Source organism: Pezoporus flaviventris, unplaced genomic scaffold (assembly GCF_033815535.1).
Source record: "Pezoporus flaviventris isolate CSIRO_AGI_PZ_B2104156 unplaced genomic scaffold, CSIRO_AGI_Pfla_v1 ptg000213l, whole genome shotgun sequence".
NCBI lineage: Eukaryota > Metazoa > Chordata > Aves > Psittaciformes > Psittacidae > Pezoporus > Pezoporus flaviventris.
The window spans coordinates 4,124,249-4,138,954 of NW_026892761.1; the positions used below are offsets into that span (position 1 = coordinate 4,124,249).

The 14,706-nt window shown below is 42.6% G+C and overlaps 1 protein-coding gene across 4 annotated transcripts in view; it reads left to right on the forward strand.

The window, feature by feature from the left end:
* Window positions 1-14,706, forward strand: part of RALGAPB (Ral GTPase activating protein non-catalytic subunit beta) — a 48,090-nt gene that overhangs the window by 31,088 nt on the left and 2,296 nt on the right. For all 4 annotated transcript variants that reach the window (XM_061441713.1, XM_061441714.1, XM_061441715.1 and 1 more), the window contains 9 exons: window positions 1,262-1,414; window positions 2,036-2,245; window positions 3,014-3,172; window positions 5,865-6,030; window positions 9,069-9,191; window positions 9,882-10,018; window positions 10,779-10,887; window positions 12,547-12,625; window positions 13,130-13,278. In XM_061441713.1, the coding sequence (XP_061297697.1) occupies window positions 1,262-1,414; window positions 2,036-2,245; window positions 3,014-3,172; window positions 5,865-6,030; window positions 9,069-9,191; window positions 9,882-10,018; window positions 10,779-10,887; window positions 12,547-12,625; window positions 13,130-13,278 (1,285 nt within the window). The remainder of the gene's footprint in view (window positions 1-1,261; window positions 1,415-2,035; window positions 2,246-3,013; window positions 3,173-5,864; window positions 6,031-9,068; window positions 9,192-9,881; window positions 10,019-10,778; window positions 10,888-12,546; window positions 12,626-13,129; window positions 13,279-14,706) is intronic.

The window sequence follows — 14,706 nt, forward strand, 5'->3', positions numbered from 1 at the left end:
CACATCTCTGGTGACTCTTTACGACTTGTGATGAATATTAAATACAGGCTGTGAAAGTGCTGTTGCCTCTAGACTTATTTAAGGGGAGGGGGCATTCTCCTTGTTTTTTCAGAGAGTATCTTCTGAGGTGATGGGGCAATGGACAGTGTATTTAATGTGTAAGCATGAGTGTTGATGCTGATTTTAGGATGTCAGGTCAAGCCCTTGCAGCAGAGGAAGCAGTCAGGAGGTATAGGATGGGATGCTGCATTTTTGTCTGTTTGTGAACTGCTCCAAACCTTCAAACTCTTCACATGCCTCTCAGTAAAATGAAGGAAATAATGTAGCTGACATCGGCACCCATCAGTCTCAGCTGTCATGTAGCTGAATCTGCTCTCTTGAAAGCAGCCTTCAGGAGGACTCTCTACATGATGCCTTTGGAGCTGTGCTGTCACTGGAGCTGAGCCATTTCACCAGATAGTGTCAGTCCAAGTGTATGACCTCCCACACCACAGGAGAAGCCATGTCCTGGCCTCCTTACCAGTTCTAAGGGAACTTTTCCACCCTGAAGTGATTCTCTAACTTTTAATGTTAAGTTTTGCCCTTTAGAAGTGTAAGTGGTAGTAAATAAATTCATAAAGCAGCATGCAAGATGTAATTAAAGGTCTTATTTGCTTGGATCTTGTGCACCTAGATCTTTTGTTGGTAACTGCAAGTTTTGAATTGCACACTAACAGTTTGGAACATAACATAGCAGAAATGTCAGAATTACATTATGATGTGTTATGCAAGCCCTTTTGATATTCTGGCAGTGCATCTCCCTCCTGACTCACAGCGTTGCTGCTGTTCTCTTCCAGGACTTCTCAGTTTGACTTGCTGTGATCATCGTAGTCAGCAGGGTTTAAATGGAGACTTCTCAAACAGTTGGTAGATTTCACTCAATACAGTTATAACGGGCTGAAAATAAGATGTTGCCATGTAAACTTGCTCTAAAGCTGGGATTTGCAGCTGCTCAGGGGTTAGATGGTGAGCAGGGTTTGTAGATTCCAGGAGTGCAGCTGCCAACATGGGCAGAGCTGTGTCTCTTTGAAAATTTACAGCCATGTCTTTAATACAAGTCTATTAGTTTAAAGTACTCAATGTTTTTTAATGATGCCTCTCACTAATGCATTTGTGTACTTCTGGTGGTGAGGTGGGAGGGAATGTTTTCCATCTATTGCAGTGAAGTATTGTCTAGTGTTATGATGCCTTCAATGTAAAAACTCTCCCCCTTTTTTGTCAGACTTTTGTGCCAGAGCCTCGACCAGCTCCTAAAAATGATGTTGGGTTGAAGTACAGTGTGAAGCACCGCCCTTTTCCTGAAGAAGTGGACAAGATCCCGTTTGTGAAAGCAGACTTGAGCATTCCTGATTTACATGAAATTGTGAATGAGGAAGTAAGTCATTGTTAGTCTCTAATTTTGTACTCGGGTTGGGGGTTTTTTTTGGTCTGTTCATGAATCATACACTAATGTCTTTCTGTAAATAGTTTTACTCTTTATCTTGACTAATTTAATATTAATGGAATAATAATCTCTGCAAACTAATCTGTGCACTTTTCCAGGCAGATGACAGTGCCTTGGATGTGGTTTTGGGAGGCACTGCTCAACATGTCTCACTACTGATCCTAATATCCTGGTTTTGCTGGGAAGCAATGACTTGGATTTTGTTGCCTCTTCTGGGGAAATGGAAAGGCCTTTTTTGAGATCCTGGGAGGAAAGGGAGTGTGTGTCTCAAAAATAAAGCTTCACAGTGCCAAATGTGTTTTAGTCTCCTTTCACTTAAAAGGGAGAATCTGTAGCTGATACTGGGCATGGAAACTTGCAGCAGTGGTCCCATGTGAAGAGGGTGTTTAGATGTTCACTTTGTAACATGGCAAGGTCTTGTTGATAGAGCTGTAGTAAACATCCTGGTATTGGAGTTGCAGCTGCTGCTTGCCAGTTCCTGAGTGATGGAGCTGTTGTTTAGTGGATCTTAGTGATCTTGGTGGACTCAGCATTTCACACAATGTTTTCTAGCTCGAAGAGCGACATGAGAAGCTGAGGAATGGCATGGCCCAGCAGATTATTTTTGAGACTTCCATAGATCAGAAGAGTGAAGAGGAGTGGCGGAAGAAGAGCTTTCCTGATCCCATCACGGAGTGTAAGCCCCCCCCACCGGCACAGGAGTTCCAGACAGCACGCCTCTTCCTCTCTCACTTCGGGTTTCTCTCACTAGAGGCATTGAAGGTGACCTGATACTTCTTAGCGTTGTGCAAACACCCTCAGTACCAAAGCTGTCCCATTCCTATGCTTGTGCTTTAAATCATCCCATAAGATTGAATTAGGTTTTGGGTTGGTACTTTAAGAGTTTCTGAAATACGACTGCCTTAAAAGTTCTGCTCCCAAGATGATTATGCTTGAAATGGTTTAATCGTACATAAACACTTGGGAGTGCTTATAGGTTGTATAGCTTTCTTTTTAAAGTTAAAATAACAGCTTGTAGAGAAGATCCATATTCTTAATTTGAAGTTCTGCCTTTTCTCTGTGGATTCTGTTTTATTTGTTGCATTTTCTTCTAGAAAACCATCAACAAAAGCAGACAATGGAGCTTTTGCAGAAATTATGTCTAGAAGTGTTCAGTATTTTGCAGATTTTTGGTGTATAAGTTAATAAATATGTAACTACATATGTGATTGTGTGTAGTTGTCATAGTTTGAAAGTATCTGCTGCTTCTGTTGTGGTAGCTAGCACTCCTTTTGTGCAAAATGTTACGTCTGTTTCACTGGCAAAATACCATTTTTATTTAATGAAAATTTGTTGCATTCTACTCTTCTCAAACTATGGTGTCACTCACAGTAACAGGATTATAATACGTCAGAACTTTGTGTATGATTTTGCTCTTGGAAAAGGAAAGTTGTCTTTTTATATTTTACTGGATTCATATAGAAATCACAAAGAACTTTTCCAGTTAGGAAATATGGGGTTTTAAGCTGTTGAACTCTGTCTGTTGGATAGGAACCTACTAACAGTCGTCTACCTCCTCACCTGATTGCACTTGACTCAGCTCTTCCTGGTTTTTTTGATGACCTTGGCTACTTGGATTTATTGCCATGTCGTCCTTTTGATACTGTTTTCATTTTCTACATGAAGGCAGGCCAGAAAACAAGCCAGGAGGTAAGTGAAGTCATAGAGTGCCAAATAGCCCTTATCGTCTTGTTTCTAGTGTTTCCCAAGGTCTGCTAATGACTAGAATTGGAGTATCAGACCATGGGGTTCTGGGCACTGTGTTTAGTTACAGTGTGAGCTATAACAAGTCCCTGTGTACTCCTTTCTTCTATAGGTTGAGGTATGTTACCCACATCTAGGGTTGTGGTAACATCTCTTTTATATAATTAAAAATGTATATAAAATACATATTTAATATATTAAAATATTCATAGTATTTTTATCTTTTCTGTCCTTGTCACTATTTGTAGAGTTCAAAGATTCATATCAGAAATGCATTTCAAATTGGCTCAGCTTGCAGGGCAGGTTGCAGTTTATTCTCAGCAATGTGCAGCATCCTGGTTTTGTCCAGTTTTATTCTAATGTTAAACACTTGTTAAAGGAATGAAAAGCTTCTGCAAGTAAGAAAGTGCAGCTGCTTTGCAAGTCTTTACATTACACTGTTTGTATTCTAATGCAGTCAGGTTAATCAGGTTGATTTGTGCAAATCTAAATAGTCACTTCTTTAGACTGTGACCTAGAAACTCCCAAAGACAGCTTATGGACTCATCAGAAAAGGCTATTTCTGTAGTACCTTCTCCTCATTCCATTCATAATTCTCATAGCAAAGAGTAGAAGCATAGCTTCCATAATAAATTATTGTGCCATCTCCTCGTGTCTTTCTGAATGCAAAGTTGACAGAACGTTGCAGCATCTTCTGCTTTTGTGTGGAATACACTAGTTCTTGCAACCAGGATCATGCTGTTTGTGAGTTTTCAAGTTGAAGTTCAGAGTAGCCAGTACCCAGTCTTTCCATCTCCAAAGTCAGCTACCAAACAAGGTATATAAGTTTTGCCTTCCAGCTGAAATGTGCTCTTGCTGACCTAGCAGAATGCTTTTTTCCCATCTGATGCTTATATGCTATTATGGATTTAGACAGATGTGATTACTTAGTCTGCAGAACTTGCCAGCCTTTGGAAACCCAATTAGCATGGGGTTTGCCATGTAGATTTAATAAAATCTTGCATTTGGGAGATTCTGGATGTATTTAGACACAGTATGAAGATGCCACTCCTGCTTCAAGATCCCTGGACACCTTGCTGTGATTTCTAAGCCTTTCAGGTTGTGCAAGGTCGCAGTGGCAGCCAAGTTAAAGTACTTGTCTCTAGGGATCAGGGCTGAGTGAAATACTGATACTGCTCCAGTCCTTGAAAAGACCTGTGTTTTGTTTCTGTCCTGCATTGTTTTTGATATTAACAAGCAAGGGAGGAGGAGATTGAAGCCAAGTTGTGACATTGTTTGTGCTTCTGGCAGGGCTGGCTGCCTGGTCCTACTCATCTGTCTCTCTCAGTGAGTTCATGCCACTTCAGCTCAGGACCTCATTCTGTTTTGAGGTGACCTGCTGTCCTTTCACGAGGAGTGGTGTCAGCTGTGTTTTATCTGATGCTGCAAAGCCTGGAATAGTGGCATCTAGCCTGCTATTGCATTAGCTCCAAATATTTTTCTGTGGTGGTAGGTTTTTACACTTGAGAAGGTTCTCATTGCATTTATTTATACAGGGTAATGAAGTTGCTTGCACACTTTTTACATCATTTTACTTCACATCATTAAATGTCCTTTGAAAATCCCCCCTTGTCCTTGCTTTACTGTAAATTCTTTTTCTAAATGGGCTTAGATATAAAACCATACAGTTGTATAAAGCCTGAGCCTGCCTATTTTCTGAAGTTGTCTTCTAAACTGCATTTATCTATGCTTCAGAATGAATTGAGATACAGCTTCAGTGAGCTTAGTGGTGAGAATAATCGTAATATTGCAGTGCAGTATGTATAGCCATTGCTGAATACTGTATGAGGCACTAGGGTGGTGTGCCAGGACTGTGTGGATGGACAAACCAAAATCAAAGGTGCTCCTGCCACAGAATAGATTCTCACATAGCTGGAGAGGGTGGATGCACTGCACAGCATTGTCTATTCCACAGATCACAGTGGTTCTGGTAGACCAGATCACAAACCATCCATGTCTCCCCGTGTGCCAGTTGGTGAAGGTCTCAACTTAGTGGATAAAAATTACCTTTGGATGTGGAAACATCCCAGATCTTTTTAAGAAGTAGGATTAAGGTTTAAAGCAACTAGCACAGAACAGTGACATTTGATTAAAGTGCTTGCTTGAACCTGCTTAAATAGTTTTGCAAAATCAGTTTTGTGACTTAAGGCCCACAGTCTGAATTGCTGGATGTCATGTGCAGGTGAGTAGTGATAAAACACCTTTCTCCTCAAATTTCCCCTCAGTTTTGTAGTGAAAATTGACCAGAAAATTCTCGTGTTACCTTTTGTGCTAATGCAGATTCTGCGCTGAACAGTTCTGTGGCTTATCCCTAATGAGTGGATAAATCTCCAAATTGCTGTTTCTAGCTGTTTGAGTAACCATTTTACAGGCTTTGACAGTGATGGCAGAGAGACAAGCTGATAGAATAGGACATTGCCAAGCAGGATGGGAGGATGCTGGGCAGCAGGAGTAGTGTCCTGGGGTTCCAGGCTTGCTGAAGAGCTGTTTTTCAGCAAAACCATGTTGTGACATTAAATCTTAATTTAAAAAGTGGGGGGGGAGAAAAGAGCTGCTTCCTGGTCTCTTGTATTTACCATGGTGATGCTGGTTGTTTCAGATCCTGAAGAACATGGAGTCTTCCAGAATTGTTCAGCCACACTTCCTGGAATTCTTGCTGTCTCTTGGCTGGTCTGTTGATGTGGGGAAGCACCCTGGATGGACTGGCCATGTCTCAACAAGTTGGTCAATCAATAGCTGCAGTGATGAAGAGGGACCTGAACAAGGTAAGACATAGTAAATGGTTAAATTAAGAAGTTTAGGCTCCTTTAGTAGACAGTTAATTTAGGTGTTCAGGAGCAAGAAATTCTGTCTAAGCACTTGCATATTCTTATTAGAGAAATGCCAGTGCTTACTAGAAAGGAATGTGTAAATATTTGATTAAACTTCAAGTCAAAGTGAGCAAAACTAATGTGTGTCTGTTACTGGGAGGAAGTAGCCTCAGCAAGGAGTATCTCTGCTATGGTTTTAGCAGACTTAATGAGTCTTTAATGTGTTACCCAGTATTTGGGTGAAATGAGATACAGATTGTGCTGCATATTGGCAAGTAGACTTGAAATATTGTGTGGTTTTTAGTGTTCTATAAGTAGATTAAAATAAGACATAGTAATAAGTTAGCTGTGTAATTGTGCTTGCTAGGGAGTAATAAAAGCAAGCTGCTGTTTGTAGGTCACAGTAGTTGGAGCCCACACACAGCTCTTCTGTCCTGCTTAATTTGCTCTGCTTTTTTCCACTAGAGCAGCTCCTCCTCTGGGCTTGTCATGTACTACCTCTCCCCATTCTGTCAACCAAAATGATCCTCAGGGTGGTGAATTGCTATCCCAGGGAGGAGGTTGACTTAGTTTCTGCCTAGAACAGCTGAATTGGATCACCTGAGATTGACAGTGTCTGGGTTGGTTTCAGTGTGGTTCATGGTGACTACTCCAAAGGGCCAGACCCTTTTCTTGGTGATCTTCAGAGCCTCAGCCCTCTGCTGTGGGCCACCTGAAGGCCTTGAGCAGGCTGGTCCAGCTTGTCCAGTGTCTTTGATCTAGCATTTCCATCAGATACAACACCGTTACTACTGCATTTGCTTAAGCAACTTTGCTTTCCCTTCTTTGTGCCTTAGAAATGCTCTTCACCTGTAACTCAGCAACTAAAGGCTTCTCTATTCATTTGTATAATAAAACTACAAACGGTTGAAGGCTTGAAATATAGGGGAGACGTTGAGAGGCATGGCTTTCCCTGAACAAGTCAGGAGAGGTTACAAAATGGCCAGGTCTTGCTTTGATTTTCATTTGAAGACAGGATCAGACTGTGCTTTACTTGAAGGCAAAACCCTCTCCGTTCACTTTGCAGTTGGCTCTGTCAGTAAAGCTGTGTGGAAGGCAGTGCCCAGGTGAGGTGACTTGGTTTGATGTGGGCTTTGTAATTTGGATGTTTTTTTTCAGCCCTTTGGCTTAGATCTCAGACCACCAAATAGTTGAATATATTCAACAGAAGGAACAGAAAAAGCATTCAGGGGTGGGAAGGAGGAATGCTCCTAACCTGGTTCTACTGCTGGAAAAATCTGTGAGTGGAGTCGTAGCTTTAGCAAGCAATGGCTTAAAAACTCAAATGGTAGATTTGAAGTAGACTTGGACAAGCTTGTAAAGATTGCTTTTGTTTTCCTCCAAGCTTTCCTGTGATTGAAGATACTTATTTTTTTTAAATGGATTTTCTGTTTGTGAATGGCTCTGATTAAAAATCCATTCATGAGTTTACATCCTGACTGGTATCAGCAATAGTCTGGGCAGCACCAGGGCAGTGATTATCTGCTGTACTTGGAACTGGTGAGGCTGTACCTGGAATCCTATGTTCATTTCTGGGTTCTTCACCACAAGAAAGACACTGAGGTGCTGGAGTGGGTCCAGAAAAGGGCAACAAAGATGGTGAAGGGTCTGGAGCACAAGTGTGATGAGGAATGGCTGAGAGACCGAGGGGGTTCAGTCTGGAGAAAAGGGGGCTCAGGGGAGACCTTGTCGCTCTCAACTACCTGAAAAGAGGTTGTAGTGAGATATTCAGTCTCTTTTTCCAAGTACCAAGCAATAGGACTAGAGGAAATGGCCTCAAGTTGTGCCAGAGGAGGTTTAGATTTGGTATTAGGAAAAATTCCTTCCCTGAAAGGGCTGTCAAGCACTGAACAGGCTGCCCAGGGAAGTGGTGGAGTCACCATCCCTGGAGGTGTTTTAAAGATGTGTAGATGTGGCACATAAGGACCTGGTTTAGTGGTGGACTTGGCAGTGCTAGGTTTACAGTTGGACTCTGCAAACTTAAAGGTCTTTTCCAGCCTAAATGATTCTATGATTCTAGAATAGCTTCCCATGAGGCATCATTAAAATCAATTCACAGGCTTATGCTTTGGGTTTGTTTCCCTGCTCACTCCCAAAACCAAAGAAGTTCTGAAACAGTTGGGTTCAGGTTGTGGTGCTGCTCCCTGAGGGCTATGGGCTAGAGATGCAGGAGCACTTCCCTGACAGTGAAGCACAGCTTGGAGGCTCCTGTGTGCCTCTGACCACCTCTCTATCGGCGTGCTGAATTCATTGCTCCATTGGTTTTGCTGAGGCAGCTATCCCAGGAACCCTCTGTAAACTGGAACAAGGAAATAATTCAAAGTCCTTGCTAGTCTTTCTGGAGGGGGTATGGGGAAGGCAAAGGGAGCTGGATTGTCTTCCTCTGCTATGGAAGCCTGATGTGCTAACTGCAGTGAGGGAATAAATGGGAGCTGAGAACGAGGAGCTTTCTCGTATTGGGTTTGATTCAAGAGAGCCTCTTGCTAACTCTCCTTGGCAGAAGAACAGGCACAGAGGAGACACTGTAGAAACTGGCTTGAATTTTAGGATAGCATCAGAGTGAAGTTAGAAATGTTAGAACCCTTTGGAAATTTAATGACTAACTGAATGTCTGCTGGAGGGAATGGTTAGAAATAGCTACTAGATGAATTCTTGCGGCAGACATGCTTACTAGACTGCTCAATCCAAGGGAAATAGGGTATGCAGTACAATGGAAATGATTTCAGAATAAATCCTCTCCCAACTCAAAATCCCATTTCCTTCGAGATAATAAAAACTTATCTGAGAAAGGTTAGAACCTATGAGATTTGACTGTGAAATCTTCTCATTTTAAAATGAGATTTGCCTGATTTCTTCTCATTGTTTTCACCTTATCTTTAAAGGCTGTTTCTGAGGCAGCATATAAAGAGGTGGAGCTTCCTTTTGACTAAACTTTCCTCTTATGTCCATTTCAGATGATCTAATTATTTCAGAAGATGTTGGGGCAAGTATCTTCAACGGGCAGAAGAAGGTGCTGTATTATGCGGATGCCCTGACAGAAATAGCTTTTGTTGTCCCATCCCCAGTGGAGTCCCTAAGTAAGACCTCTTTGTACATGCTGCTTGCAAAACCCAAATGTTTTTTGTTAGAGAGCTTTTTCAGAAGGAGAACCTAAATTGACTGGTGCTGTGCCTGGCAAGATCCTTGTCAGAAAGCTACTGATGCTTAAATTACAGCGTTCCAATCCTCATACTCTTTCCTAAAGTGGCATGTCTTCTGTGCCCTTTTTCTCAGTCTAAGCCTCAATATTGCTGTGCCCCTGGGTGCATTAGTTTGGACACAGGGTTCACCATCAACTGGTGATGCTTATTTCCTTTTCCTCTCCCATCCTGATGATGTGCTCCTGCAGCACATGGAGGAGCATGTATTCAACTGCTGTGTAGGTGAGCAAGAGCTTTCACATCTTTTGCTCACTCCCGGGAATAAAAGGGCTGTGAGGAAATGATAGCCGTGGAAGGAGGAGACTCTGTTCCCTAGCAAATGGATGGAACGGTTCTAAATCCATAGGGAGTGTTTTAATTGCAGTCTGTTTCTGGAATACCTGGCAGTTGTCCATTGCTGACTCTTCTTCCTGCTTTTGAGTGCTATATTGACTTGACTGTAAATCTATGTATGTTGAGTTTCAAAAACCTTGTAAGGCTTTTAGGTTCAAAACCTTCCATATGATGACAGCTGAAGTTTTTTGGCAGAAGAAAAGACAAACCCCACTTTTTACTTCTGGCTTACAGCTGATTCACTGGAAAGCAGCGTTTCTGACCAAGAAAGTGACTCCAACATGGATCTACTGCCAGGAATATTGAAGCAGCAGTCTCTGACACTTGAACTCTTCCCCAATCATACAGACAATCTTAATCCCTCCCAGCGGGTAAGCAAAAACTTGCACTGAAAAAGAAAAGTGGCTTTTTTCTTTCTCCCCCTGGCAGTGCTGCAGCATTTTCTGATAGCAAATGATTTGGTTTCCTACCATTTGGAGCTCCTCATTCCTAGCTATTAATCTTTGACATCTGCTTTGATCCTGCCAGAATTTGCACCTGCAGTAGGAGGTTGCAAGATTGCATTAATTGTAAGACTTAAATATGCTAAATAGTAATGTTCTGCATACTGAAATGCATGCAGGAAAAAATCTGTGCCGTATTTACAGAGTAATTCATCCGTGCTTGGAAATCTAGGATGAATAGGCATGGACACTTTTTGTACCTACCCAGTTTAAAATGGTATGTGCCAATTCTGTCTGAAGTATCAGATGTGAAATTGCTTTTGTATGGTAGCAAAGCAGAAAAACCATGAACTGCTCTTGGTGTTAGCAAAGGATTTCAAGTGCTTATTTCTCATATCGAATTCACTTCCAAATGTACCTTCAGTAACTGGTTTAAGATCTTTGAGAACAGTAAGAAAAACTTCAAGCAGATTTTTAAGATGCAATATATTAATTTACGTTGAAATTAAATGTTGTGGAGACCCAGGTTACTGTGGGTAGCTCCACAGGAGCTGCCCCATCTCAACAGTTAGTAGGGGTTGTATCTGTGTGAGACCTGGAAGACTGCAGAGCATCAGTGGAAATGCTTGTTGGGTGCATTACTGGATTCATATTTGCAAATGCTGCTCTTCCCTTGTGTTCAAAACAGCTCAGTCCTACTTCCAGATCCAAGAGGGTGCCTCAGGGCCGGACCATTCCACCAATGGGACCTGAAACCAAAGTGTATGTGGTCTGGGTGGAACGTTACGATGATATAGGTGCGTAGAAGTTCTTATTGTTCACTAAAGTAATGACCGGGCAGGAACCAGAGGAAAAAACTGTGTTCTGCTCCTCTGTGAAATGCTAAATCCTTGCTAATGTCTGTAGCTGACACAAAGAGTGTCTTCTAAAAGAGTTCTTTGGTATTTCAGTGGTGGTCCTTGGGAGTGCATGCATCAGTGGCATGCAGGTCTGGAGATTATTTTAGCTCTGGCAGTACATGTGAAATGCTGTCATGCACTTTAGGCTAAATGCACAAAGAAAGTGTGCACCCCTGGATTTGAGTTCCTCTCAGCTGCCATCTTCTTCCAGAGGAAAGCAACCAAGAGATGAGGAGCTTCCTATGAAGTGTCAGGGTAAATTCTCAGGATGACCACAGCACTTCCCTCAGAGCTTTACCTGGGTCAGGAGGCAGACATTAAGTCCTGCAGCATCATTTCCTTATCCAGGCATTGGCCCAGAGTGTGTACCCTTAGCTTCAGGAGTCCCTCAGCCATTTCAGTTCCCAGACTGGTGTCCCTGACCCACTTCTTTCTTGGGTGTCAGCTAAAGCCAGCTCACTGCAGAGGCAGCAGCTGTGCTACACATGCATGTTTCTGCTTGGCTGCTTCTTTCAGCAGCTGTAGGAATCTCCCAAAGCTCTGAGCCTGAAGGTGAAGAAATGAGTTTGTGAGCCTCAGTAAGAATGGCAGTTGGATTTGTGGGGGGAGTTCTTGAAAGTGGCTCCTAGCCCACAGGCTTTGCCTTATGCTTCTTACGTTCTTGGCTTTTGCTTTGTGCTTCAGGTACATCTTTGAATCTGGACAGGGAAAAGCTGTCACTCTGTAGTCTAGGCTGTCACCCCTGTGCCAGCTGCCTGCCCTCCTTGTTCCTCTATCTCGAAGTACTTCCGTGGCCCTCCATGCTAGCTCCAGCTTTTGTCTACTGTTAGCATCCAGCTCTGATAGCACAAGGTGTTTTCAGGCCATATACTTTTTTCTGCTGGAAGAAGTGTCAGCATTGTCCTTCTCTTTGATCTGTACTTTATGAAGGACTGTCAGCATCTCTCAGTTCCTGCCCCTAAACAAGGTAATGGGAATTTTGACATCCACTTTCAGGGATCTGGGTTCTTACTTCCTCCTGCACATTCATTATCTAGTCACTCGTTACGAAATGCATGGCATCAGAGTTGTAGGTTATGAGGATCTAAGAGCTTGGATTTGAGGAAAGATGCCACATTTGCTGGAGCTGAGATGTGAGCGGTGGTATCATTGGGAATTCCCAGCTCTCTTCCTGAGGCTGGCTGCTTGTGCATATGTGAAGGTGCTGTGCATAGTAACTTGAAAGCTCTTTCTGTGATTGAAGTACTTCATCTCCTTCCTGCTTTCACTGTTCCTCTAGAGACTTGACCTTTGGGATTGAGAGAACTGAGGGTCTGGGACATGTGTTACTTCTCTGTTGGGTGCAGGGTGGCTGAGGTGTGTCTATACACTCCATGAATTCTTAATCTGAAAAACAGGCTTTGCATTGCTAGCAGTGCAAGAACATCCATGGTGTAAATGCTTCAGGACTGCATGGTTTTGACTGATGATAAATCATCTTTGTACAAAAACAAAACAAAAAACCCACCCCAAAACCAGGAGTAGATAAACTTTATTCAGTGCATCCTCTTCTTACAGAAAACTTCCCCCTTCCTGATCTGGTGTCCGAGACGAGCACTGGTGTGGAAACTACAGCCAACAGTAGCACTTCCCTAAGGTAAGACTGCTCTTACTCTGATGTTTTTCTTGGTTCTTGTGGACCACAGTTTAGGCTGCACTTTAGAAGAAGTCATGGCTGAGATTATTTGCATTCTTCAGCTGTCCTGAAAACCCTAGGCTTTAACTCTATGTTAAAGACAGATGAGTTTCCTCAGTGGATTTCTTTTTTTTTTTCTGAAAAAATTAAGGAGCTTTTCATATCACTGCAATTTAAACCTAAATTAAGGAACAGAGGGTGTGTAGTTCATGTCTTCAGTCTGATGAGCCTCTGTCCTGATCTGCTCCCTTGTGAGGCAGTTAATGCTGTGTGTGCATGAGGCTTAAAGCCCTGTCTGCAAGGACTCTCATTCTGTGGTGACAGAAGACCATAGAAACAGAACAGTTGATTCATTAACGCTCTTTTTAACATTCTCTTTAACACTTAAAGTGGTTGTTTTTCATCTCTAGATTAACTGAAACAGTGCTATAAAACTGATGTAACAGTTGTGGCTTTTTCCTTAAGGTCTACCATTCCTGAGAAGGAAGTTCCTGTGATCTTCATCCATCCTTTAAACACTGGCTTATTCAGGATAAAACTACAAGGAGCAACTGGGAAATTCAATATGGTTATCCCGTTGGTGGATGGAATGATAGTCAGTAGGAGAGCTCTTGGTGAGTTAAAGATTTTTAGGAGCACTCATGTTTTGATATATTTTTCTTTTTAATAATAATAATGTATCTGCTAAGCACATGGTCTGGAATCTTTCCTTGGAAAAGCAATGGGCACGGCAAAGCAAAGTAAAAACCTGCTTTTTGCAGCAGCAAAAGTATGTTTTGGTAGCAGGAACAGCAGAGGGAGCAGGTGGTCGGCACTTTGCTGGCACCATAACAGGGCTCCACTTAATTGTTGGAGTGAGGCTGGAACTAGTAATAATGGAAGGAAAAGGTAAATACCTGTTATCTAGATGAGAGAGATCAGAAATGTGACCTTAATGTTTAACATTAAGAGCTGAGGTGCTGGTGCTAGTGCCTGCCCGAGGGCTCTGCTGAATTTGTGCTGTGCTGACATGCTGTGTTAGAAGGGATTAAAAGCCACAGCAGTTGAGGATTTTCTAATATGTTCAATAAAAATACTTAACCTGCTATGCAGATGTGTGAACAGGGGTCTGTGTGTGCTGTCTGCCTCTTCCTGTGCTCCTGGATGCATTAATGGACTGTCTTGGTACCTGTGCTACTATAGCTTCTGTAACTGGAAGTCTCACTCCAGTGGGAGCAATTCACAGGGCAGCAAAATGAATAAACAAACATTAGGATGCTGGTACATCACCATGAAATTAACTTTGTAGGGATCTGTTGGTGGTGACTCTCAGGTTCTGGGTTTTGCATGCTTAGGTTACTGATGGGGAAATTGAAGCCAAACTCAGTCTTTAAATAGCATTTGTGAGTTCAGCTGATGGCAGTGGCCTGTACTGAAAAAGAATCAGGGATGTTTTCCTAGAGCTGGGCTGGTTTTTCATCTGTGTGAGGACTGCCAATATAATGAAGTTTGTCTCGTCTCCAAGTTCAGCAGATGCAGTTGGTGCGCAGTCAGGATCAAGTCCCCCAGATGAGGAAGACACTATTTCTGCCTGTAGGAATGTGCTTGTCAAACAGCAAAGGGGTTAATGGACATTTACTTCATTGGAAGCATATCAGTTTCAGAATAAAATAGGATAAAGTCCACTATCAGCTTTGACCAAGGGTTATTGCTTTGGTTCCCAACCTTATCCTCCCTACCATATACAGCAGCATGAGTTAGAGGGGTAACAACAGTGGCAAAGCAGCAAGGGGAAACTTGTTTCCAGCCATAACCCATAGAGGCTTCCCTCATCCCCTGTTCCAAGGGGGAAGGCTTTGCAATTCCTACTGGAGAAAGTACTGATGGGTGCTTTTGCCATCCTGAAAGCTCCCCTGCCACTACCTGACCTCTGCATGTTCTCATGTAGCATGGCTGGGGCTGTAGCACTGTGATTCTTGTGTTAGCTGCTTTGGATTCTTTCCCCTCTTGGTCTTGAGTGTGCTGCTGCAGAGTTGCTTGGCTCTGGCAAAGCAGAGAAATCA